Raw genomic sequence first — 27,264 nt, 5'->3', positions numbered from 1 at the left:
ATGGCTAAGTCCAACTACATACTACTGAACTACCGTTCTAAGTAGTGCGCCACTACTGGTGCTCTACGGAGCTCCACGGAGAGCACACTAGTCAGTAGGGTAGTATGCGGCTTGGCCGCGGTCGTTCCACTTTCCCGGAAGTAGATGTACAGGGCGGAGCCAGAGCTGGAGGCAGTTAGCTGGCTTGCTTTGGCTGTGGCCGGGGCAGCAGTAGTTTACTGAAAGCTGGACAAATCTTATATAGTTGTCTTCTAACAGCCGGGAACTACCAACAATTACAGCGTTAGACAACTGTTAAGTTATATCTGAGGCGCGTTTGTTTGGTGGTTTTATACAGAACTGAATCCTTGGGAAACTGGCACGGTCTCCGTAAACAGTGGACATCGCAGAGACAGGAATCAGGTGAGTTGGGGATGGGGCCCGCACTGCTGCCTAGTTTAGCTGCTTCTTAGCTAACTTACCCAAGAGCTACAGGTGCCTCCTGCCGCCGGAGTGGTGATAGCTAACAGTGATAGCTAGCAGTAGTTGGCGCTAGGGTTTAATTGTTTGTTGTTTAAAAACAAAACAGAGCTTTAAATCGAAATGTTATCGGTATAAATGGTCCTGTTGTGTGTTCACGGGATTACCCAGCTCATTCAGACGCATAGCCGCGGAGCTAGCTGTTATAGCTAACTTTCGGTAACGCTGAACATAGCTAGCTAATTAGCCGATTTATCTAGCTGATTTATGTTAAAGCCAAGTGAAAGTGAAAATATCCTGACCTGAGCATTTTGACTCTGGTGTCGGTTTGTTTTCTAAATAATCCAACCGTTAAGTGTGACAGATGTATGTGTGTGTGCGCGCGCGCGTGTGTTAGGAAAGTTTTAGTCCCACATTGGAAACTGGTTTTGATTGGCTTGTTTGACATTAGCTATATTTTAGTGAGTGCAGTGGTAGTGTGTGTTAACTGATTAGATCATCTCTCGTCATCTGTGTGTGTGTGTAGGAGACACACTGGTAGTCTGATTGTTCCCTTACACTGTTGTGTGTTGAGCAACAGTTCTGTGTAAACGAGGTGTGTCCTTGTCGGCAGGTGAATCTCCAGCAGTGTGGATTACAAGCTCTGGCCGCCTGTGTGTGTGTGTGTGTGGTTGGGGGCGGAGTATTGTGCTATGTTTCTGTTCCACCGGTCTGTCAGGTTTCAGCAGAGATGACGATCACATCCGCCTTAAAGCTGCTGTTAGTTTGATTTTCTGTCCTGTGGTGGCCTTTAGTTTTTTTATATAATTCATTCGTTATGCAAACCAGGGAATACTGATATGACACATGTGTAGGGTTTTTTACCCGTTGAGTAGATTAAATGCCACTCTACTACTCAGTTGGGTACAATACAAAGGTACACAGATGATTAAAGACTCTAAGTCTTTTGGAGAGATAGTCCTGACTGTAGGTCTACATCACTGTTATCTCTCAATTCAATCAGTTTTGTAAACACAGCTAAGTTTATATACATTGGTAATACAATCTGTCAGCCCTTCATGCCAAGTCGAGTACAAATCCCTGTGCAGGATGAGTTTCACTCACTCCAGGTGTTAACTGCAAAAAGTTGCTTGTATTAAGCAGTACTGTTTTCATTACCACTAGCCACAGCTACATTGTGCTAGAATGTACGTCTGAAATTTTTTTGTAAACATTTCTGATTTGGGTTAGATTTAGATTTTAACTTGTTGGAATAATTACCTAAGTATTCAATTTAGTAATTCATAATTATTACAACTGAATTCTTTTTAGAGGCCAATTGGATGTGTCTGTGTGTGTGTGTGTGTGTGTGTGTGTGTGTCACGTACAGGTCACAGATCAAATGACTGGACAGTTATAAGAGCACAGCTAGTCTACCTGAATACATAAATAGTGTGGGCAGAGTGCATTCATTCTTTAGCTGTAGTGCACAATTTAATGTTTGAATTCATGTTTAGCATCTTACTTTTTAATTAGTTTTGTCTGCAGGGGTGTTCTAATCTGCCCACTGTCCTATTGTTATACTAGATGGTGTCCACGTGTGTGTTTTTTTTCTTGTGTGTGTATTTGTGGCTGGGTGTGGGTGGGTGCGGGTATGTGTTGATTTGTTTTCACACGCCAAGTAAAGAAAAAACACATTTTGCCCAATTGTAAGGCTGAATAATAACTGTCCTAATGTTTGATCATCATCTGCATCATGCAGTGTAACTAAAAATTGTGTGTATGCTTCACTCTGAAGGTCAGGCATTGCACTTTGACATGAAGTTGTAAGACACAGAAGAATGTGTATGTGTATTCATATGGTCAATTAATTATGACCTTATGTCATGTTGCAGCTATCCTGTCTACAAAATATGAATACAGAAATCATTTATGCTTACACTTTCTCTACTTCCATCAAAACACCATTGCTTTTCCACAGCCCAGGCTTACCTAATTCGGACAGTAAGATTAAAGAGCTTTAGTTGTTGTTTTTGTTATATCATAATAAAATGTACTAAGCTAGCGTTAAAGCTTAATTTAAAAATAATTATTAGAATTAAAAAGGTAATAAGTGCATTCATTTATTTATATTGCTGTATATATTACACATAGAACATCTGCATGGTAAGTAAGGCTAACTATGTGTGTGTATGTGTATACACATATACACTTTTTTCCCCCTATTAAATTTATGATTTTTGTGCAGCCTCAATCATTTAATCTCTGTCTCAGTAAAGGCAGGAAAGAGATGAGTCTGGGGACTGCAGGTCTATAACCACACCCAGTGGTTGTTCATATTTTTGTTTATCTGAGGGGCGGATGTAGAGAGAGGAAGAAAGGATAAACGAGGCATTTGCACTTCCACAGTAACGTGTTCTTCTGACCAGATTGCTGTGAGTGTGAAGAGAGTTTTGACTAAGAATAGCGTCTCACGCTGGCCTGTAAGAAATGGAGGAAGTCGCCTGCTTCCACTGGTCCACATCCCATCCTTGGGCCTTTGTTTAAGCAGTGTAAATTTTGTAAGTTTAGTGCGCCTCTGGTGCTGTAATCAATCCTACTGTCCAGTGGTTACTTCCCCATTGCTTTGTTTATCCTTAACAGAGAACTAGATGATGGTGTCCATGGGCATACTAGTCAAACCTGAAAAGCGCACACCGCTAACACGCTTTCCTTGCTCATATTTAAACCAACTGGAAAGCTTTCATTTGATCAGGTGATTAAGACTTAAGGTTATAAGGATGATTCCATTTCAAGTGTTCCAGACTGCAGTGTGTCTCACTGTTCCCCATGTCAAAACCGAGGGAATAATAATGTACATCATAAGATTTGTTTTTAGTGGATGTTTAGAGCTATAAGTAGCTATATATTTGTCAGAAAAATGGTGTGGACACAACTTTGAATCATAAATAACATCACTAATTTATGTTATTAAAGCAATTAAACCAATTTTTATCTTAAGGGTTTCTGCAAATCGAAACCTAAATTATTGGTGTGGATCTAGAAATGTCAGGAGGTTCTTCATGTTGACTAGTTTGTGCTGTATTGTAGTGTCTGTACATGATTTCGTATAGAAATTGCTGAGACTAGATGGACGATTATTTTAATTATAATCTTAGTTATGCAGCGTTATTGTTGCTTTTATCTCTGCTGTAGGAGAACATGCAGGTTATTATGAAGATCATGCAGATTATGAATTTAACAATATGCACGTGCAGGTCCTTACACGGAAGAGGGCTGTTCATGCTGGTCATGAAATTTTTTATTAATTATAAAATACTTGTAATCATAAACCAGCAATCAAGGCAGAAAGAGGTGATCTAAGCAACAAATCCAGACTGATCAGTGAAGTGATACTGATCAGTGATACTGATCAGTGATACTAAGAGGTGAGAAATGAGTAAACTTTTTAGCTTTGTGTGGATCCTATAGAACTAGAGTATGAGATTTAGGAGGATACTACTTCTTCATGTTGGAACAGATTTGTTGTTGTGCTTGCTTTAGATTGTCATTACGGAGTGTAATTCACAGGTTTCTTTTTTTAAATGCTTCATTGTAGTAGTATGCCGAGAATGCATTGATGTCAGTGTTTTAGGGGACAGTCAATGCTTAGTAAGCTCTGCGAACTAATACCTCTGTTTACACAAGATTACTTCCTTTAGTCACTAACGGTTTATAAACATGTGGCATCCTTTCTCACATCAAATGTTTTTAATAAAGTTTTGGAAATATTAGATATTTTCTGCATCAGCAGGGGAAGTGGTACAATTAATAATAAAGATCAGCAATAAAGATTGTGGCTTCTTTGCTCTTAGCTAAATGAACAGCTTCTTTGTTGCATAACGCAGTAGGGATGAGAATTACCAGGGAATCGATTTCTGTTGAAATCTTTATTGTATTATGCTTTTATAAATATTCTGATCCATTATAATTTTTAAAAAAATATTTTGTTACAACTTTCAAAAAAACTTAGGAAATGATTTTTTCCTACCACAAGGGATGCTGTGCTGTGTGAATAGTTCAAAGCGCACCACCTGTAGTATTATAAATGAACAGGATTTCTCTTAGGGGAATCATTTTACCACATCAAATGCAATCATATATTTAAAAACGTTACATATATTGGAAAAAAATCTGTCATGCAATACATTAATTAGACTGTGATGCATCTAACAGTGGTTAAAAATACATAAGAATATGTAAGTTTTATTAGATATTTCTGTTCAGTTGGTAGAAATACTCATGACATCATTGAATTGTTCTCCATAAAATCCTGCCCCAAAATGTGCTTAATGCTTTATTATATTGTTTTAAGAGTTATTTTTAAATTATTGCATTTCATTCACATTTATGACATTTCATTAAATCTTAAAATTATGCTTAACCAAAGATTTTTTTAGAAAAAATTCAACTAGTTATAGGAGTCGATATAGGAGTAATTCCATAATCGCTTATCAGTTTAAATAAACCAATTTATGTTAAATTTATAATCGGTTTAACCGAACGGTACAATGCTTCTTCCAGTTGTTTCCTGAAAATCCCACCACCATTCACTATAACCACACCCAGAGTACATTACAGGTCCCTTTAACAAATAGGATTACTCACACAAGCATCTATTACCTAATATATTTACATTACAAACATGACACTATCAAAGTAAAGTTAAAAGTTAACAAGTATCAAAGCCAAAAAAAATATTGTCGTCTTGTGACTCCTTGTGACAGATTTTGCATATTATCCCTTCATAGTAAGATTTTCCTTAGCGGTTTACTTGTATAATTTTTCCTAAAACCAAAATATACCCACAACCGAGAGCAGCTTTTTTCCCTGGGAAATTGTACATCATCACCTTAAGGTACATTATCCACGATTTTTCTGTTTTCGTTTCCCTGTTTGCACCAAGATCCAAGTCCCACTGCACATATATTCCATTGTATGTATTGTTATATTTATTACATTTTAATGCAGTTATCTTTTGCTTATTCTTTTGTTTATTCCTATTGCTGCTGGTCTCTGAGAGCTACCAAACAAATTTTGTTGTATCACTACAATGACAATAAAGTCTTTTTATCTTTTTTTTTTTTTTTACACAACCACGATGTGAGCATGCGCAGTTGTCTGCATTATAAGCATTCGCCTGATTTTATACGTGTTTCTGGTACACAGCAGTTGCCTTAGTGCACAGGAAAAAAATTAACATGATTTGTTTTTAGAGAATTTCTAACTATTAATATATTGATAAATAAAAAATAAGAGTTGTTGTATAATCTCACCAGCATTAAGACAAAAATGCACATAAAATCCTCCCCAGGACATGAAAGCTGTGCATTTGCTAGTGATAGCTTTTATTTTCACTTCATGCGAGTTTTATCTGGGTGAACTTTGACCAGTGAATGTCTGGGTGAAAGTCTGATCAAAAACAAGAACGCAAGACTGCTGTCTCTAAGGTTGGTAAAAATGTGTAGATTACTTTTAAGAGATCTGCAAAACTCCTTCAGACAGTTGCCTTGCTACTTTCTTACGAGAAGCATCCGACAAAATCCGAGCATATTGCAGAGAAATATTTTATAATGCTATGAGCATGGAACCAAGCTCTTCACCAACAGAATAAAGGATTTTTCTTTTGGCAAAGCTTTAGGAATTATCCATGGTGTTTAGTTTTTTTTTTTTTTAGTAGTATTGGCACTTTTTTACTGGTATGTGTAACAAATTTGTGTTTATTTTGCTACAGCTATACTAACATACTGAATAATTAATTCTGCCAGTTTGGGAGATGTTGCTACCACTAATTTAACTTTGCTCAGTCCCTTCCTCCTACATGGATACCTTGTATTAATAAACACCTCCTCTAAGCACATTTATACATAGAAGTGTACAGGTTTAGAAGCACCAGTGCTAAGTGTTAAGCAATAGGCTATTTATTGCAGTTTTTTCTTTTTTTTTTCTTTTCTTTTGTAAGCCAGCTTTTGCTTTAGGTCTTTTACTGCATGCTTTTATTAAAATTTGCTTGAGAGAAAGAACTTATTTTTAGGCAGAAGACCTCCCACTCTGTTATTGTCTACTAAGCTGAGGTTCACAAGGGCCCTTTCTGCCTGGATGGTTTCTCCAGGGCCTTTCACCCCTTATGATTATGTCCCCGTTACTGAATGAGAATGTAGTGCATAGCCAGAATCAGTCACATGTCTAAGGATGACTAAATGTGTTCATGTAACATCACAGAATTATGTTAAAATATTTGTCTGGGCTGGGCTGAGCTGAGTCACTTGATGGAAAAAGGAGATGGGAATCATACTTCTTTCTTTCCAACAGTGTACCAACCATCTAACACGTCTGCTCACCTAGCAGAAATAACTTTTAAATTTAGCTGTTTGGTCTGGCTTGTTGTGTGTCATTGCTTAGTTTTTGTATGTACATGAACCACATGCAGTTAAACTTTGACTTTGTAGTCAGAGTCATTATTCTAAAAGTATGTATTTTAATGGTATGTTATGCACTCAGGTGTTTCTTGGGGCTTTTGTCTCTAGGCTCACTGTTGTGCGTGTGTGTGCTACTTATTTTAAAATGTAACGTGAAGTCCTCAGCATTAACAGTCAATGTTGTACTGACTAGTAGGCTACAAGTAGGATTTTGTTGAATGCTCTCTGAATGGTGTATTAAAGAAGAAGCAGGTGGACCTGCTCCCTGCCGTCTTTAGACACAGGATCATTTTCCAATGGTTTCAGTGCAACAGGTGCTTTCATCAGCTGCTGTTTGTACGGGAGGCGGTACTTCATGCCTCAGGAGAACAATAGGTGCTTCAGTTAAGTCTGAAATGACCTCCAACCCCCCTGTTCTTCTGTGAGGTTGGGCAGTCCATTGGGAGAGGGGGGCCGAGAGTGAGAGAAAGGGAGTAGGAAAGGTTTTACTCAACAGCCCCTGGCTCCTCCTTTGGAATTCCTCTTTCTCTTATTACCATTTATTTTGTTTCTTTGCTTTTTGTTGTGTACGTTATTCATCCATTTTCTGCTTGTAAGTGCTAATAAAGGTCTTTAGTTTTTTATGTATTCACCTGAGGTTTGTTCTGTTACAGAAAGTTTGTGACTTTGCTTGACTTCTCATTTTACTTCCTTTTGATTGTCTTATGTTGTTCCTCTGACTCTCTTTTCTTCTGTGTATAGGCAGCAGCGAGGAACAGGGAGAGAGAGAGGGGGGAGCGTGAGGCCCTTGCTCGTCCCAGGAGGATGAAGAGGTTCCGTCGACATGGGCATGACTCTCAGAGGGACAAACTCAAGCAGGAGCTCTACCAGTTCAACAAGGTGATTAAGACTGCTGCAGCAGGTACTTTGTTGCTGTGAATAGTATTTTAATATGTCAATCATTTCTCTTACTCTGTTCTCTGTGTAGACTGTAGAGCATGGCTTTCCCCACCAACCAAGCGCACTGGGCTTCAGTCCCAGTCTGGGACTCCTTGCCATTGGAACCAGATCTGGAGCCATCAAACTGTATCCTTAACCCTAAGGGGGAATAAGAAAGTGTTTTGTGGTTGGATCAGAAAGGAAAATGTTATGCTATGCTGTGTCAAGTTTCCACTTTCTGTGGAGCCATGAAGTGAATTAAATACAGGGTTCTATTATAATTTAGTTTGAGCCATTTCTGTTTTCTCATCTCATGACACACCCACGATTGCTGTTGTGTAAAGGGGTGTGTGTATATATATATATATATATATATATATATATATATATAATGTGTGTGTGTTCTTCCCACAGAATTGTGTAATGACTGACTATTTTGATCTTTAGCCAGTTTTATACATTTGCAAAATTGTAATTATTCCCTATTTAGTATCCCTTGTTTGTGTATTTTTACTTCATACTATAAACAAAAAAGATAATTGGTTAACTCACTTTTTTATTTTGTAAACAGGAATATTGTTCCTGAGAACTCTCTTCTGTCTTTTATTTTTATTTTTTAAGCTTGTTGAATTATTGCCTTCTTCTTATTATTTTTTTTTTTTATTTTTATTCTTTATACAAAGGTAGTTTGCATGATAATTTGTTTAACTTAACTATTTCTTAGCTATGGAGCCCCAGGAGTTGAGTTTATGGGGCTGCATGATGAAAATGCAGCAGTCACACAGGTGCACTTTCTCCCACACCAGGTATGCCTGCAAACTCTTGCATAATACTTTTTTTGGTATGCGTATGTATCACTGCCAAGGGATTTTTTTTTTTTTTTTTAATAATATTTACATGGATTTACATGACGTATTGAACAGTCAAACACATTTGTCTTTAATATACAAGTACTAAAGCAAGACAAGGTGGTTGTCATAGGAAAGTTCTCCAAAGATGTGTTTGTGTATGTGTATGTATATGGATAAATACATATACTAGTTATATATATATATATATATATATATATTAGTGGTTTTGTTTGCCTGCCATTCTGTCATTAAAGTTAATAAGAAATGCATTTGACGTAATTTCTATGTTAACTTGTCATGTCAACTCAGACCTGAAGAATGCTGTAAAACCAACTGACTGTTACAAAGTGCTAACACTCAGGATATCTTCCATATGTTGTACATAAATTTTCTTATAAAAGGTTTTACCATAATTTAGTATACTTTTCCTTTAAATAAAAGTTTGCCTACAATAGAAGATTTATCAATTTCTTGTAAACAGAATTTAAGAGTGTCGTATGTAATTGTCTTTAGCAGACACAGAATGTTTATTTCTGATAATATTTATGTCCAAGTGACCCTAAGCTTTTAACTTTCAGATTATTTACTAGTTTAGCTATCAGTTACCCAAATACCACTTTATGTTTAAAGGTTGAGCTGGTGACATTACTTGATGACAATAGTCTGCATATGTGGACACTTCGAGCCCATAAGGGAGTGTCGGAGCTGCTGGAGATTGGACGCTTTACACTTACTGGCCCGCCTGGGTGAGTCAGTTATGGTCATGCAAATAGTCTGTAACACTTCACTATGTGATGCATATTTGTTTTGTTTTGAGACACATACAGTATATCTACAGGGTGTCTACTAATACGTACACTCACACAGCTGGTATTCACATGCTGAGATGATGCATTAGGATATATCTGTATGGTCTCAGTGAACATACTTTCCTTTTAGTCAGACATGTTGACTAACATGCTTTTTGCAAGTCCATGTGATGCCATGTTTGACTCATGGTTCATGAACCATAATGTGACCATTTTTGGAGAAAATGCTTTCTTAGTTCGTTCTTACCTTTTTGGCTGAAGAGTTGTGCTATTTAGAATCGGTCTTTTACTTTCTGAAGCCAGTGTGTCCACCTTAGCGCAAAATGGGCGCAAAGTAGAGAATTCTCAAGTGAATTGTAAAATTCTCTGGCAAGTTTTTGTGCATGATGTTCAGGAAGCAATCAAGCAGGCATGGATTGAGCAAGTGACACCAGAAAACAGCAGATCCAGCAGGTTTCCATAATTTCTTTGGAAAAAATTTACTATAGAAAATATACTATAGGTTTCTACCTTACATAATTTCTTTTTTGATTCTGTAAAGCATTGTTAAAAGGGATATATAAATAAAACTAAATTAAATTAAAGTAGCTAATTATTCTTATGATGATTTGGGGCAGTGGTGGCTCAGGTGGTTCAGCTGCTTGAGCTGCTGGCTCGCCACTGTTGGGTGCTTGGGCAAGACCCATAACCCCATGCCCCATATAACCCAGCCACTGTATGCACTGCCTCTCCCAAACCCGGTTAGGTAATTGAAGGGTTGTTAAAGAAAGGGCATCTGGCTTAAAACCAGTGCAAGATCTTGTGGATCATATGATCTGGTGTGGCACCCCTTAGGATAAAAGCTGAGAAAAAAAAAATTTTGAATTAGTACCTGTTTGGCATTATCTTACCATTTACTGTAGTTTTAATGGCATTGACAATGCCATTAAAACACTGAATTTTACTTTTGACTTAATTCTTTTGGTCACCACTATACAAATAAGATGAAGAAAACTTTTCATTTGTTGTTAATTTTAAAGCTTGAAGTTTAAACATTAATAACTCCTATTTGTGTCTCTACTGGTTGTACTGCAGTGCCATTCCTAGTGTGACACGGGTGACTGCCGTCTTGGCCCACTCTTCAGGTGAGCTCCTTCTGCTGGGCACTGAGGCAGGCCACGTCTTTGTGGTAGAAGTACCCGGCTTCCGGGAGCTGGAGGAAAACAATATCAGTGTGGAGGACGTTCAGAGCAGGTAGAGTGGAACTCATTTCTCAATGGATCCTTTTTCCCCTCTTTCATGACAACTGTCTGAGTTTTTTGCAATAACATGCCTAAACCTGGCAATTAGCTGCTGATTTTTATATGGTGTCTCTGAGCAGAGAAATTAATAATCTGTCTTGGAGAAGGATTAGAGTAATGTGCTCAGACTATAAAAATGTCACAACAATTTCTTTTATTATTATTTAATGTATATAAACACACACACACACACACACATAGGTGCATGTACAGCACTCAATACTTGGTCAGGACTTCCTCTGCATGAATAACTGCAGCAATGCGGTGTGGCATGAAAGCGTTCAGTCTGTGGCACTGCTAAGGTGTAATTGAAGCCCAGGTTGCTCTGATAGCAGCCTTCAGTTCCTCTGCATTGTTGGGCCTGGTGTCTCACATCTTCCTCTTCACGATACCCTGTAGATTCTCAATGGGTTTTAGGTCAGACAAGTCTGCTGGCCAATTAAGCACAGGGATACTCTGGTCCTTAAACCAGGTATTAGTACTTATGACAATGTGGGTTGGCAGCAAGTCCTGCTGGAAAATGAAATCAGCATTTCCATAAAGTTGCTCAGCAGAGGGAAGCATAAGCGCTCTAAAACCTCCTGATAGACGGTTTGCCGACCTTGGACAGATAAAACACCGTAAGACGCCTCTTATGTGTCTCTGGTTCAGTAGTGACTTAACATAAGTAATGCGACAGTTGTAGCCCATGTACTGGATACGTCTCCAGTTGCAGTTCACTCCTTGTGAATCTCCCTCAAATTCTTTAATAGCCTTTGTTTTACAATCGTCTCAAGGCTACGGTTATCCCTTTTGCTTGTGCACCTTTTTCTACTACGTTTTTTTCCTTCCGTTCAACTTTCCATTAATGTTGTACACAGCACTCTGTGAACAGCCAGGGTCTCTATCAGTGACCTTTTGTGTCTTACCCTCCATGTGCAGAGTGTCAATGATCGTCTTATGGACAACTGTCAAGTTAGCTGATAAGGGTGTGACACCATGAGTATCCAATTAATTTATCACGATATTCTAATTTTCTGAGATACCGAATTTTGGATTTTCAATAGCTGTAAGTAATAACCATCAAAATTAAAAGAAATAAACACTTGAAATATATCAGTATATAATTACATTTGTTATAAAAAAAATAATTTTAAAATTAAAATCTAAATATTCATATTAGATGTATATAAATATATATAAATATTTAAAAAAGAAATTGTGCATTTGCTAGACTCATAGTCACTGTATTTTGCCTGTCTGTCATGGGCCCCTCCCCCTCATGACCTTTAGGCATTGTTGGGTTCTGACCAGTGCTGTGTTGCTGAATGGGTGGTTGGTTTTGCCATCCTGTTAGTTTGTTGGATATTTGTCAGGGCTACATGTGGTTTTGCACGAATTGCGAGTTTTATGTTTAAATTGTTCACAAATAAGTGTTCAAATCACAGGTTAGAGAACTTTGCTGTACATAATTTTACTTTTGTTTTCATTATCCTGTTATATGTCATGAATTTTGTTCAGTTCTTTTGTTGAAATATAATTTGTCCACTTGAATAATTTTATCTGCTGACCTTGAACTCAGGAAAAGGACTTTGACTAAAGCTTATAATTCTATTGTCTTTAATCAAATCTGTCTGAATTCATCCTTTGCCAGTTTTACTCTGTATTAGTTTTGGGAATACATGACTGCATGCATGTCTTGTGTAGGAGACTTGGATTGTTTTATGTGCTGTCAGCATCTCTATCTGCTGGTGCCCTTTTCAGAGTTCCAGAGGAATACGTGGGCCGTAGAAACCTGGAATGTGTGGAGACTCTGCATGAGAATCCTCTCAACCCACGGCAGGTGTTGATAGGCTACAGCCGAGGCCTGATGGTTCTGTGGGACCTGGATCGTCGGTGTGCCATTCAGCACTTCTTGGGCACACAGGTATTTCTTAATGCTGTTATCAGAGCCTGGTGTTTTGTCATAGATTTGTTGAGCAGGTTCTGTCTGTTATATTTACAGTATTTGTTCCAGACAGAAAAAAAAGCTTATGCTGATTACCTTGACCTGTCATGCTTAGTTCCAATAAAACACACTGTCTAGACTGTCGCTGTTATTTTTATGCGACTACAGGAAGTGAAGACGCCATTTCATTGAGTATGTTTGTTTGTTTGGAATTTTCTTTAACATACCTAGAGGAACAGTGTATAATTAACTGCTCATTAGTAACATGGTTCCTTCTCGAACTTCCTCACAATGCTTCTTCTTTATTGTTCCAACTGCAGCAGTTGGAGAGTGTGTGGTGGATGGAGGATGGAGGAATCATTCTTAGTTCCCATAGTGATGGCAGTTATTGCCACTGGACAGTGACTGGAAGGGACCCACAGACTGAACCAGAAAAACAGGAGACACCATATGGTAAAGTTGCTTTAAGAAATTAGCCAGAGAAGGAAATGTTGGGAGAATTTCCTGCAGTTAATTCTTATTAACACTTGGGGTTAAATTCTTTGCTGTATGAAAATGTGTGATGCCACTTACTAAGGAAAAATACACAAAATGCATTATTTTTGTGGGACAGCATGACCAGGAGTATGCTATTTTACTTATACCACAGATATTTGTCAATGATTACTATGATTTATTTATGGACAGCCTGTCATGCTTTTTAACATTTTATAGTCTTAGTTTTAACATTAAAGTAATAGTTTTAACATTAAAGAAACACTCAAGAGACAAGTTTGTTCCTCTTTACATTTACAGTTGCATTACAGCAACGATAAACAGTCGTTCGAAATGGTGTACCCCGAGTTTTAGAGTGCTTGCAATTTAGCCTCATTGCATAAATGGTAAATAAATGTTTTGCAAGGAAAAACATTTTGTACTTGATTAACATCAACCCATTTTTAAATCTGTTTATGTGTCTCTACAATTCCCTGTGTGAGAGCTGTTACAACAATTACATTACAACAAGTGCATTACCATTTTATGTTAAAACCAGTTGTACGGTCAGGTCCACACATTTGGAAAAAATTAGTTTTTTTGCCGTTTGCAATTTGTACACCACCACACTGAATTTGAACTGAAACACCCAAGACTTTCAGCTTTGATTCGGTTGATATCTGCTTTATTAGCCATGGACTAATGAGGGAACAGGTCATGCAACTGCTTGTCAACATTTTGTCCCATTATTTATGAGCACCCGAAAGTGTGTGAGACACTACAGTTTTGTTAAAACCTTTGAATTAAAGCTGAATGTGTTCACTTCGCTCACATGTTGAGTGTTAGTGAGTGTGGTGGTGTACAGAGGCCAAATGACAAAAAAAATATTTTTGTTCAAAAATAATTTATGCACCTGATTGTACCTGTGCTGTTGGTGTAAGGCGTTCTGCTGGTTGTCTCAAAGATTTTATTACCTATATTGCTTTTTTTAATTTATTGAGTTATTGTTCTTACTGTGTTTAGGATCCTTCCCGTGCAAGGCGATTCCCAAAATTTTACAGATTTCAACAAGACAAGGGTTAGTGTGTGTGTGTGTGTGTGTGTGTGTGTGTGTGTGTGTGTGTGTGTGTGTGTGTGTGTGTGGTGGGTGTGTGTGTGTGTGTGTGTGTTTTGGGAGGGGGGGGTTGTTGGGTGAGATCCTTGTGAACCTGGAACAGATGTGTTTGCTTACGATGTCATTAACCAGAATGTTCCAGTGTGACTCCGCATTGCTGGTTAATTTATAACTTGTGTGTAGAGGTTTATATTTCCCTTTTGTTTCCCTCAGTTACTAAGTCATTCCGAGTAGATCAGTTTTAAATTTTTTATCCGAACTAATTAACTAAATTTTCAGTCACATTCACAGTCATACATTTTATAAGAGAAAAATCAGGTGGATTTTATTCTTTCTCAATGGACCTTGTATAAGAAATGTCATCCGTCCAGGCTCATGCTGCAGTACTGGTATAATACACAAGACTGCAGTGCATGTGCACAACACTATGAGATAGGTGCAGGATAATCAATTCACAGGACCGTACACGTTAAATTCACAAGACAATAGAACAATGTTTAATTGTGGAGCAGCAATAAATGTACCAGCAGTATTGATTCAATAGTATATTTTTTGTGGTAGGAAAAAGAGTTTCACTCACTTAGCCATATTTTATTTGTGAAATATTTTAATGTTTTGTTTTTACGCAGGCCCCCATTCCTCATCTTTAGTGGTGGTATGCCAAGGGCCAGCTACGGAGATCGCCACTGCATCTCTGTCATCCACAGCAAGACTCATGTAGCGCTGGACTTCACCTCCCGCATCATTGATTTCTTTGTCATCAGAGAAGGGGAACGCCAAAAAGGCAGGGACAACTTTAATTAATTGCATTACATGATGTTCTAAACGATAAACCCTTTACACACATTTCAGGAACTAATGCTGCTACTTCCCAGGCTGTTTAAACATATTGACACAAGGAGTCCTAGTGGCATCTAACTGTGTGTATGTATGCGTCATTGTGTTTTGCAGGGGACCCAATTGCTCTGGTAGTGTTGGTGGAGGAGGAGCTGGTGGTGGTGGATCTGCAGACTGAGGGCTGGCCTGTGTTCCAGACCCCATATCTAGTGCCTCTGCATTGTTCAGCAATCACCTGCTCTCACCACGTCTCTTCAATCCCACTTAAACTGTGGGAGAGGGTGCATGCTGCTGGCAAATTGCAAAACACAAGCTACTCAAGAAAGGTATTTGGGACACAAGAGACACAGACTTGTACTTCGTTGCTAGGACACTTTGTTTTGTACATGTACTACATGTTATATATAGTGCAGAAATTACAATGGTTGTATTTACAGTACTTGAAGAGTAAATTGAAGAGGGAGGCAAAAATTCTGTTGATCACATCCACAAAATATTGACATATGGTTATGTTTACATGTTGGCATTTTGCAGATGGTCATATCCAGTGTGACTTACATAAATGCTTTAAAGTTTCCCTTATTAAATTTATCCTTGCACTGGTTTACTAGGTTATTAACTAGAAGTACCATCATTTAAACAAACCGTTGGGATGGATTTGTTTATTTATTGTGCTGGGAGGGGTGGACAAAGGGATGGCGGATGGGGAGAATTGTATATAATCATCTGGTGTCTTAAGCATTGGACAAATTCATAAAGTGCATTTATTTTTACTTATAAGGGTAATTAATAACATTTCTAATTTACACCCCTTTTCATTGCCACGTTCATTCTCTGACAGATGATCATCTTTTTTTTCTTTTCTTTTTTTAGCCCTGGCCAATAAATGGAGGACAAAATCTTGCTCCAGATCCTCCACAAAGAGACCTTTTGCTGACTGGGTAAGTGGCCATCAGGTTACATTTATGCCTTATCTGAGAAAAAAAAAAATTGTAGGCTAATGCAGAGGTTCATTTAAACTGCATGCTCTCTTTAACAGTGTTGAGTTTGAATTTCTTTGCTATGAGAAAATGATCATGCAATGTGGTAAGCAGTGTGTTAGAATCTGAAGTTCTCTGTTCTTTTGTATAGGCATGAGGATGGAACGGTGCGTTTCTGGGATGCCTCGGGGGTCTGTCTCCACCCCATATACAAACTGAGCACGGCTGCAGTTTTCCACACTGATGCTGATCCCAATGACAATATGAACCAGGGCACTGAGGGCGAGTGGCCACCTTTTCGTAAGGTAAGGAGAAATAACTTTCTTTTGAAATTCTTAGATATTTAAAGTTATGTGACTTTTTAGTGGCCATGTAAATCTGTTTTTCAATTCATTATTAATATATGATCTCAAAACTGTGTTTATTTTAGGTGGGCTGCTTTGACCCGTATAGTGATGACCCTCGACTTGGCATTCAGAAGATTCATTTGTGTAAATATAGCGGTTACCTGACTGTAGCAGGAACTGCAGGACAGGTATGGTCTCATCCAGGAGATTATTATTTAGCTTTATTTATGACTATAAAATTAAGTTTTTACAATATGGCTCTTGTAACCTTTGTATCTGACCTTGTCTTAGGTTCTTGTGCTGGAGATTAATGATGAGGCAGCTGAACAGACAGTAGAGGCCACAGTAGTGGACCTGCTGCAGGGGCAGGAAGGTTTTCGCTGGAAGGGTCAGGCACGTCTGGATCTCCGAGGTGAACCGGTCACCTTTCCCCCAGGCTTCCAGCCCTTCGCCTTGGTGCAGTGTCAGCCACCTGCTGTGGTCACAGCAATAGCTCTGCATTCAGAGTGGAAGCTAGTGGCCTTCGGTACTAGCCATGGCTTTGGTGTCTATGACTACCAACAGAAGAATAATGTCATGGTCAAGTAAGATATTCTATAGCTTCACAGCTTTAGCAGTGTTTAGTTAGTCATGAGAATGATTTTGATAGCTACTTGCCTTCGGAAAAATACTTACCAGACCCTTGTTATGGTTCGTTATCTTGGCCTGGCATGATGTTTCATACTGATTCATTTTATTTATTATGCCAGTGTTTCGCTACGTTGTTGTATAAGCAGGATAGTTGTATTTCAGTCTGCTGAACCTTTTATAAAACTATGACAGTCTGCGTAGTAAATGTCGTACTTATTGCTTTCTTATTGCCCTTCTTCTCTGGTAGGTGCACTCTTAACCCCAGTGACCAGGTGGCTCTGGAGGGGCCGTTGTCCAGAGTGAAGTCCATTAAGAAGTCTTTGCGACAGTCCTTCCGTCGAATTCGCCGCAGTCGAGTCTCCATGCACAAACACCACACTAACAATGCAGCCAAGGTAGCTTTCTCTGCCTTTGGTTTCTTTCAGTTGTTACAGCACCAGAATCATAATTAAATTTTTAGTTATACTGGTCACATCTTTGCTGTTTCATATTGCCTGGAGTAATTTGATAAACGTTCTCATTAAATCCTCTTTGCGGTACATACAAATCAGTTGCAGGAACTGAATGCGCGTCTGGAGGCAGAAGCTTTGCATGAAATGGAGCTGGCCCCAGTCCAGAGGAAGATTGAAGCTCGCTCTGCTGACGATTCCTTTACTGGTCTTGTTAGAACTCTCTGTTTTGCTGACACATTCCTCAGTGACAGTAAGTAGGATAATAGAAGATACAGTTCTTAATTTTTATTTTATTTTTTATAAATTATAGTGTAGTCAATTACACTATCAAAATATTTTCATATACAGTAATAGTGACTTCTTTTACAGGCTCTCACAGCACACCCTCTCTATGGGCAGGAACCAATGGTGGTGCTGTGTTTGCTTACATGCTCCGCCTTCCTGCTGTAGAACGGAGAATGGATGACCAAGTGATCGCACATGCAGGTAAAACCAGCTGGTATTCTCCCCTTCCCCATTTTTTTAGTAGTTAAAGTGGAAGTTTTAACAATAACTCATTTTTCTTTATGAAATACCTTCTCAGCTAAAGAGATCCAGCTTATGCATCGGGCTCCAGTTGTAGGCCTGGTGGTTTTGGATGGAAGGGGAGCCCCATTACCTGAGCCACTGGAAGTTGCACATGATCTTTCCCGTAGCCCTGATATGCAGGGATCCCACCAACTGCTCGTCATCTCAGAGGAACAGTTAAAGGTCTGAATGTTTATGCGCATTTCTTTGCCATTTAAAATGTTTGCTTTGTAAATCATGCAGTTGTTAAAAAATGTTTTTTTTATCCCTTTATTTTTTAGGTAAATTATTTAGTAAATTATTCTAGCATAAGTTTCTTCTTATTTGGCTTTATAACTCCTTTAATGTTTTGTTGGATTTTTGGTTGTACAATTACAATAGAATTGACCAACTTGTATTTATTTGTCTATAGCTATTCACATTGCCAAAAGTGAGCAGTAAGGCAAAGCTTAAACTGACAGCAGTTGATGGTTCAAGGGTGCGTCGGGTAGGCGTGGCCTGGTTTGGAAGCAGTCGTGTCGAGGACTATGGCGAAAGCAGTTTGGTTGTGTTGACCAATCAGGGCGAGCTACACGTCATCTCTTTGCCATCAATCAAAATGCAGGTGCACTATCCCTGCATCCGAAAAGAGGATGTCAGTGGGATTGCATCCTGTGTCTTCACGAAGTATGGCCAGGGTAGGTTTTGGGCTCACTTGATAATGCCACTAAGTTAACAAATTATTTACTTGTTTTTTACTATGCTAAACAAACTTATTATATTTTATATTGTCTTTAGGACTTTACCTGATCTCTCCATCTGAGTTTGAGCGCTTCTCCCTCTCTGCACGGTGGGTGGTGGAGCCACGGTGTTTGGTGGAGGCTCCTTCCCAAACAAGACTCACATCACACCCCAGTCTGTCTCATAGAGACCAGCCTGATGGGTCGTCCACAGAACACAGGTAAAATAATTTGATATTGCCTTAGCAGAGTTGCGTTATTACTAAAATAATATTTCCACTCAGCTCTTTATCAGATGTTATTTTAAAGAATCTTCGGACTTGTTTTTTTTATTATTAAAAGTAATATTTCTGTTGTGTTTTGCTTTTTCAGAAACTATAGCAGGAACAGTGAAAAGTATGGTAAGATTACAAAAAAAACCTGAATATGTATTCCAATAAGCATTGCATTAGATGCTAATCATGCGTGTAGTCAGTGTGGGCTTGAGCACCTGACTTACTTTAAAAAAAAAAACTTTTAGATTTCATGCCTTACTACTCTAACGACTTCATATTAACAAATATCGTGATTCTGTGTTGTGTTGAGTTGTACTTGTCTGGCTATATATTTAGACGCAGCTGGATTGAACATTTATTTTCTGGTAGTAGTTTCTTTGTGTAACTTTAATTTCCAAAACGTATGCCATCATTAAAAAAAAAAAAAATTGCAATAATTTTAAAGGAGACAGAAAGTTGACCGTCATGTATGCTATGGTTTGATGAATGTATGAACAATGTTTGAAAGAAGCTAATTAAAGATAGAATGTAAGTTACACAATTATATACATAATAGTTCACTTTTTGTGCTGTCATTGAATGCCACTGTACATTACAAGACTGATGTTTCTGTTTTGCAAAATTTCTCACTGAAAATAAATCCTTCACTCCAGTTGTTTTAACCCTTGTGGATAAGTGCAAATAAAATAATGTGCATGCTTTCAAGGAAAAAAACTGTTCCTAACCCGAAAAACATTTTTGCTTAAGTGTTGCTTGAATACCAGCATGCTTTTGCTGAATGCTTGTATGCTTGTATATTCCAGAGAATTCTGCTAGACAAGTAATGGAGCATGCTTTGCTGAACGATGAGAGTGAGTACATCACTAACCAGTGGTCATTTTAGTACCTAGCACCTGGCAGAGTTGGCCATGGAAAGATTGGACGCTCAGGATTAAAACTACAGGGCAGATCAGCATTAGGATTTTTTTTCCCCCAGTTGATTTTATATTGCTTGTCACCTTGTTTCTAAAGTTTGATGTGCAATAATATGCATCAGCGACATCTTCAACTCTTTGTCTGCAAAATCATAATTTGTGTGTGCATGATCAATAACAAACTTTTATGTCTGGACATGTTATAACATGTATATTACTATTGTTTATTCAGTCGTTGAAGCTGCATTTAATACAGCATTGCACCAAAATTACATTATATTTCATATTACAGTGCCAAGTGTTTGCACTGTTTCAGCTGAGTGGTGCTAATATGAAATGTCATTCCTTGTGACTCCTATCCCTATATAGATGTACTTCAAGAGATTCAGAAGTCTCTAGAAGATGATCAGATGTGAGTATCGTTAGTCATTGTACAAGTCAGTCTCAGTTTCACAAGATTATTTATAAATAAACATTAATTTCTTTACTTACAGGGTCTTTTTGGAAAACAGTGTACGGACCAGGCCAGCACCAGGCAGGATGCTGTGATAAAAAGGGTAAGCTTCTTTCTAAAGATTCTTATTTTTAAGCAAAATAATTTAAAATCCTTTTTACTCATGTTTTCCCCTTGATGCCTGATCCAGATGGAGCTTTGGAAACCCGTGCCTGAAATGTTCACTCTGGCCTTGCTAAAGACATAAACACTACTGCTAGCATCACTACTGAACCACATCAAGCCCTGGAGAAAAAAAACCTGCTCCAGTTACGGGGGTTTTGAGTGAGAGGGAACCGCTTGTGCCTGCCAAGACCAACCACTGTATCCATAACAACCATAAACCTGCCCTCAAGCTCCAGCTTTTAGCATGCCCCTTACCTTCTTATGAGCTGCAGCTGCATCATCCAAAAGCCAAGGAGCAAAGACATGGTGGCAGGGGCATTTTATTAAATTTTTTTACATTTTTGTGTTTTTTTTTATTTTTATTATTTTTAATTTTTTATGTGATTGAAGACTTTGAAATCAAAAAAAAAATTGTGTCTCTCACACAAGTGGGGAAAAAAAACATACCGATAGTTACTGGGCATAACTCAGAGTCTTAGGATTTGTCCTAAAGGGGCTAAAATTAAACTGACAAAATGCTGATAAACCATATGTACTGTTTATTGGACATGTTTATACTGTACTCTAAACGAAGAAGTAATGCCATTTCCCCATCCGTCCAGGCTGAAAAAAAAAGAGAAAGCAAGAGAAGTGTGTAGTTATATTGTAGGTACTTTTTCACTACTGTGTAGCGCACATGCTGTCATTTCTGGGGAATACGATTTTCTAAGGGGCTTGGTTTCTAATCTTTTTTAAATGTCATTTCTTTCCAAACGCCAGTTATGCATTATGTAATTTAGGACTGTAATTTTAAAATATTGTTGTTAAATGTTTAATATATAATTCTATGAAGATCTGTACCTGTTTTAATGACAGACTGTATTTTCTGATCTAAGGAAATATTTTGGTACTGTCTTGTTAATGCTTTTAGACTTTGATTTTCTTTGGCATTTAGAGTATATTTTTGTAGTTAACTGATCATGTATAAGAACACTAGCATTTGTAATTTGACACTACCATTAAGTATGCTAAGTAAATTTTTGTACAATTTCTTTCACATCTAAAACTTGTCATTTCATTGTTTGTTTGTTTCTTTTAGGAGCTATAGACATTTACGTAGGGCAGCACATACTGACATCTTTTTTCAAACACTTAATGTATGGATTTAATTTGCTCATCTTAGTTGTAAGTCGCTTTGAATCAAAGCAATTGCCAGATGAAAATAAAAAAAAATTTAAGTACAGGTGGAAAGAGTAATGAAATTTTGTACTCTCGTACAAGTACTGTTACTTCAGTGAAATTTTACTGAAGTACAAGTAAAGTTACCATTATAAAAATCTACTCAAGTAAATGTAAAAAGTAGCTCATTAAAAATTTACTCAGACTAAAAGTTACCGAGTTACTTTTTTTAACAGCAGGTGGGATGGGGGATTAGTTAAAAAAAGACAAGCGAATATAAGTCTCAGACTAGTTGTTTTTAATTGAAGGAACACATTTGCATAATAAAGCTGTTGCCTTTCTTGTGCTTGAAATCCAAGTGGTCGCTTAAGTATGATGTTACACTTTGGGGCGGATAGCCGAAGGAAAAAAGAGTTTAGAGCCAAGAATAATGTTTAGGACAAAACCTTTATTGGTCTCTTTCAGTGTCACAAAATTCTAATACAAAACAAAGTAAAAGAAAAGAGTAAGAAAATAGAGCGTTTCGAGGGTAAAAAGCACATCTGAGCTCCTACTCCGTTCTCTCTTTCTCACACACACACCTGGGCAGTGCACACACTGTGGAAGGAGCAGCAAGTCTTAAAAGGGCAACATAAATACATACATACATAGTAGTGTCCGTTACAATGGCCAGGGGTTTGCTTCAGAAGAATTTGATGGCAATTCGCTTTCAATCAGATGAAAATCAGTCAATCAGTGCCGTGGTTTCTGGGGTGCAATTTTTTTCCCTTTTCCGTTGCATTATTTTTTATTATTTTTCATTTTCATTCATTTATTTTTTTACTCAGTAGTGAATATGATTTCAAATGTAGCGAAGTACAATACTTCAAACAAAACATACTTGAGTAAAAGAAAATTACAGATTTTAAAAACTACTTTAAAAGTACACACAAAAAAACTACTCAATTACAGTAATGCGAGTAAATGTAATTTGTTACTTTCCACCTCTGAATTTAAGCTTGTTGATTACTGTACTTTACAGTAATCATTTGCATTACAAAAATAGGGAGCAGACAGTAAAATAATGACAGGTTTCAGAGCTAAAACAGGTTTCTTTGGTCATGCCTGTGCTTTGGTCACCTGCCAAAATAATGTATTAAATGTATCAAAGTTTTAGTAACTCAATCAGTAAACAAATTTCCTACACATGTGGCTTAGATGCATCAACATTATCTTCTGTCAATAAAATGGAAACCAATGTTAATAGAGTAAGTCATTACTTGACTAGACAAATGGGATTCTCATGAGTTTTGCATTAAGGGTCCACTATAACTAAAATAACTTCACTACCAATGTACTTAATGTATTTATACATTTAAATAGTATGGCCATTATTTAAATATGCACAATAATATTTTGAAAATTGAGGAAGTGGATTGACCAGACTAACTCATTCTATTTCCGCTCCACTTATCCTGTACAGGGTTATGCGGTTTCAGAGTCTCAGGAAGTTTAGGGAACATGGTGGAGTTCACCGTAGCTGGGTTGCCAACTCATCAGAGGAAACAAGCGTACACGCTTATTTAAAATCATAACATACAGGTAGATTGAAAACACCAATCAGTGTACAGATTTTTTGCCCTGGGGGAAAGGGAGTACCCAGAGGAAACAAAGTGAACATGCAAACTTCACCAACACAGACTGGAGATGAGATTTGGACCCACAACCCTGCAGGAACATGCAGCAATAATGAGATGAAACTTTGACCTCCTGCTAATAAATAAGAACTTAAACTTTGGCCTATAGAATAATGCCCAGCATTATTATGTTAAGGGCTGAAAGACCACAACATGAAAGGCACCAAAAATCCACTAATAGGTAATGTACACTACAGTATATGGACTGAAGTATTTAGCCAAACCTTTTAATAATTAAATTCAGCTGTTTTAATCAGGACCCCTTATCCCCAGTGAAAGGCAATTTAAATGCTTTACCATACCAAGACATCTTGGACAATGCTATGCTTCTAACTTTGTGGCAACAGTTTGGACAAGGGCGTTTTGCAACTACAGGGTCCGGGTTCGATTCCCTTCTCTGTGTGCATTGAGTTTGCATATTTCTTTCCGTGGTTGGTGGGTTTCCATCCCACAGTCCAAAGACATGAAGATTAGGGTAATTGTCCTAGTATGCATGTGGCCCTGTGATGCACTTTCCAGGGTATACCCCGCCTAGTGCCTTAGGTCTCCTGGGATGGGCCCCAGGCACCCCCGACCCTGTATACAGGGTAAAGCGGAATGACCTTCTTTGGCGGTATAGATGTTGAGTGAGAGTGAGATTGGTGAAGGCCCTTTTTACAAAGCAACAATTATAAAGACATGGTTTAATGAGTTCTGTCAGGAAGAACTTGTCTGGCCCGCATAGAGGCCAGTGACCTTAACCCAATCGAGCACCTTTGGGATGAACTGGAACAGACATCCAACTGTTTTTAACGGGAGTAGATTCGGTGTGTTTTAAACCTCCTCACAAAAAACAAACATTTGTTTTAAATAAATAGCGCCCTCTTGTGAAACTTAGATGTTTAACGTGTCATTTAGTAATGGTGTGTTTTTGCTGGCGGGTGTATATGTGGTATAAAAGGCCGTTCCTAATGTTGATTTAAATAATACTCGCTCACTTTAAAAACTGAAACATGTACTGGCTGGACCGGTCGCGCTTCTGACGTCACTTCCGCATTAGATCGCGAGCGGTTAACCGTGTGCACGGAGCTGTCACAGATTTTGCTCTCAGGAAAGGAAGATTTGCGGCTGATGGTTTTGACTTTATTGAAAACAATGAATTGATAATAATCTCAGATCATTGAAACGGAAGTACTAAGCGTAGGGAGGTGAGCTGCTTTTACAGATATGTGGGTTTTCGGTTACGGATCGCTCATTTGGAAAGTCGACTTTCCGTTTGAGGAGAAGCGAGTCGGTTTCGTTGAAGGTTTCAGTCGCCGGTTCTGGCAGGGAAGCACAGATCACCGCGGAGTTCCCGGAAAGGTACAGCAACAAACACCTTGTCCTTCAAACTCATTTATATGTCACCATTTAAATAATTAGACATTTGCCAGAATAGCTTCACTGCTGTAGAATGATCAGCACTTTTCCCCTTAATACTTGTTTTTATTTATAAAATGTCCTTCTGTTTCTTGTTTCCAGCCTGGACGTGTGGTGACGTTAATTGACGACCCCGAGGTAAATAGTGACACTTTATGTCCAAAATGTGTCTTCATCTGATCATCCAACCCATACGTGCTTACCAAATATCTGACTCTAGATTTAGTCCTGTTGCATTTATAATACTCACTTGGCACTAGATTTCACAGTGTGTGTGTGTGTGTGTGTGTGAGAGAGAGAGAGATGTGAACATTAGTGAGGTCTGACATTATTGTCAGATAATGGTGGGGGGATCTGGGGTGTAGGCAGTAGTCCAGTTTATCACTGAATGTGAGGTTAAGGCTTTTTGCCACTTAAGTTCTTCCAATCCAACCCTGGCACTCCGTGTCTTCTTGAACGAAAATGAAGGGAAATTTTAACAAAGGGCATTCTAGACAATAGTGTGGCAACAGTTTTGAAAAAAAGGGAGTATATACGAGGGTGAGCAAAAAAAAAAAAAAAAAAAGGCATTTTGGCTGTAGAATTTCATTTAATTTTGCCATAATCTCCTAGCTTTTAATACACTTTGTCCATCTGTCAACAGGCTTTAAAATTCACTCATTTAAAATGTTTTAGGCTGAGCTGCGAGCCACGAATGCACCTCTATCTTCACTTCTTAATCAGAAGTAAAACTTTGTCTTCAGAGGAATGCTTTAGGAAACAAACAGGGGAAAGTCTGACAGAGCAAGGACAGGACTATAGGGAGGAGGCCTTTGAATTTTTTGCAGAGTGAAGGCAGAAGTGTGTGGAAGTATAGGCAAACGTGTGCAGAGGTGCATTATCATGCAATATTACATGCCCTTAGATAGCAGTCCTCTATGTTTAATTCAAAGTTTAGGCCTCAGTTGTACAAAAAGCATCTAACTAATGAGAAAGCGCTCATAAGCAACAGAGGTGTGGATCATTTTTGTCTTGCCTGTGTATTTCCATATACTTTTGAGTGTGAAATGATCTAAGAAAAATTGGGTGAGTACTAGATTTGTATCAAATGACTACGATATAGAATGTAAAATGATGCAATTATTGCTGCACAGGGCCGTGTTTGGGGCGTTGCTTACAAACTTCCATCAGGCAGAGAGAAAGAGGTGAAGGAGTATCTGGACTACAGAGAGAAAGGTGGATACAGAGTGATGACAGTTACATTTTATCCTAAAGATGATCAGCACGAGCCCATCCAGAACACACTGCTCTACATTGGATCCCACGACAACCCAAACTACCTTGGACCAGCACCTCTGGAACTCATTGCAGAACAGATCCTTAGGTCAGTTGGACCCAGTGGAAAAAACACAGAGTACTTATTTGAGCTGGCCAACGCTCTCAGGGAGTTGATGCCTGAAGAAGCAGATGATCATCTTTTCTCCCTGGAGCACCTGGTCAAGAAACTTCTACAGGAGGCTGCTGAATGACACACTAATTACTACCGCTCCATGTAGCATTTTTTGCACACTGGTGGTTCGTCCACATACACACACAAGTATCTTGTATATGGAGTCTCTTTAACTTAATAGCAGATTATTAAAACCTTCGATTTTATTTCATATTTCCGTGTTTCTGGTGTAACTTCAAATACCTGCATATTTAAAGTTGTATGGGTCTTGTGTATAATAAGTAAATGCACCAAGTAAATTATAGTCACACAAAGCATAAAATAGGTATCAACAGTTGTATAGGTAATTGTAATTAAGATCACTGTAGAGTTTTAGCAGGACTAATTTAAGGGGCGAAATCATATCTTGGGGATAAGAAGAAATTATATGCTGGCAGGTCCATTAATATTTGGACAGTGAGTTTTCATGTTATTTTCCCTTCTGTACACCACAACAATAGAATTAAAAAGGAACCAAGCGAGACATGGTTAAAGTGCAGACCTTTAGATTTAATCCAAGGGGTTTAACAAAAATATTGTGTTAACTATTTAGCAATTACATCCTCTTAACTTTTACAGTTAAAAAATAATCCTAATATTATCCTAACTTAATATTATATAGTCCGATTAATTAACATAAATGCAAAAACTTTCATAAATCATTGACTGTCTAAAGTCTGGAACCCATGAACGACATCAAAATCTGAGTTTTCTCACTTGAGTTGCTTTGCCACGTCTTAAACAACAAAGCTACCTTCTGTTGGTGCTGGTTTTTAGGCATTTCTTCCTTCATTTTGGTCTTTAGCACGTGAAGAGAAGGGTCAGTTGAATTAAGGTCAGATGACCAATTGCTCTTTAAGGCCATTATATGTCTGTGCCTTGTTGTTCTATCAGTTCTGCAGCATTTTGCAGAATCTGGGCAAAACATATAGCTCCTATACACGTCGGAACTAAT

At 38.1% G+C, this 27,264-nt stretch overlaps 2 protein-coding genes across 4 annotated transcripts; both read left to right on the top strand.

Annotated features, from left to right (window-relative positions):
• The first annotated feature begins 145 nt into the window (after positions 1-145).
• Positions 146-21,814, top strand: llgl2 (LLGL scribble cell polarity complex component 2). 3 transcript variants are annotated; one of them, XM_053511670.1, is made up of 26 exons: positions 146-402; positions 7,638-7,775; positions 7,864-7,961; positions 8,539-8,620; positions 9,296-9,411; positions 10,549-10,707; positions 12,498-12,660; positions 13,002-13,134; positions 14,179-14,233; positions 14,899-15,053; positions 15,221-15,432; positions 15,980-16,047; positions 16,238-16,391; positions 16,517-16,621; positions 16,725-17,017; positions 17,311-17,458; positions 17,615-17,765; positions 17,885-18,001; positions 18,099-18,265; positions 18,495-18,759; positions 18,860-19,022; positions 19,174-19,202; positions 19,880-19,927; positions 20,360-20,402; positions 20,485-20,547; positions 20,635-21,813. In XM_053511670.1, exons 2-25 carry the CDS (start codon positions 7,701-7,703, stop codon positions 20,537-20,539), a joined length of 3,054 nt encoding a protein of 1,017 aa, XP_053367645.1. In that variant the 5' UTR covers positions 146-402; positions 7,638-7,700; the 3' UTR covers positions 20,540-20,547; positions 20,635-21,813. The 3 variants fall into 3 exon arrangements, with proteins under 3 accessions (XP_053367645.1, XP_053367647.1, XP_053367646.1); XM_053511671.1 differs by lacking the exon at positions 146-402 and adding an exon at positions 5,885-5,927; XM_053511672.1 differs by lacking the exon at positions 19,880-19,927 and having other exon boundaries at positions 20,635-21,814.
• Positions 21,815-24,467: 2,653 nt separating this feature from the next.
• On the top strand, positions 24,468-26,481 carry chac2 (ChaC, cation transport regulator homolog 2 (E. coli)). The gene is made up of 3 exons (XM_053511133.1): positions 24,468-24,784; positions 24,944-24,979; positions 25,975-26,481. Exons 1-3 carry the CDS (start codon positions 24,650-24,652, stop codon positions 26,347-26,349), a joined length of 546 nt encoding a protein of 181 aa, XP_053367108.1. The 5' UTR covers positions 24,468-24,649; the 3' UTR covers positions 26,350-26,481.
• The last annotated feature ends 783 nt before the right edge of the window (positions 26,482-27,264 follow it).

Source organism: Clarias gariepinus, chromosome 14, assembly GCF_024256425.1.
Source record: "Clarias gariepinus isolate MV-2021 ecotype Netherlands chromosome 14, CGAR_prim_01v2, whole genome shotgun sequence".
In the NCBI taxonomy this organism is placed as follows: domain Eukaryota; kingdom Metazoa; phylum Chordata; class Actinopteri; order Siluriformes; family Clariidae; genus Clarias; species Clarias gariepinus.
The sequence above is the reverse complement of the archived record's forward strand: the minus strand, read 5'-3'. Positions and strand labels throughout refer to the sequence as shown.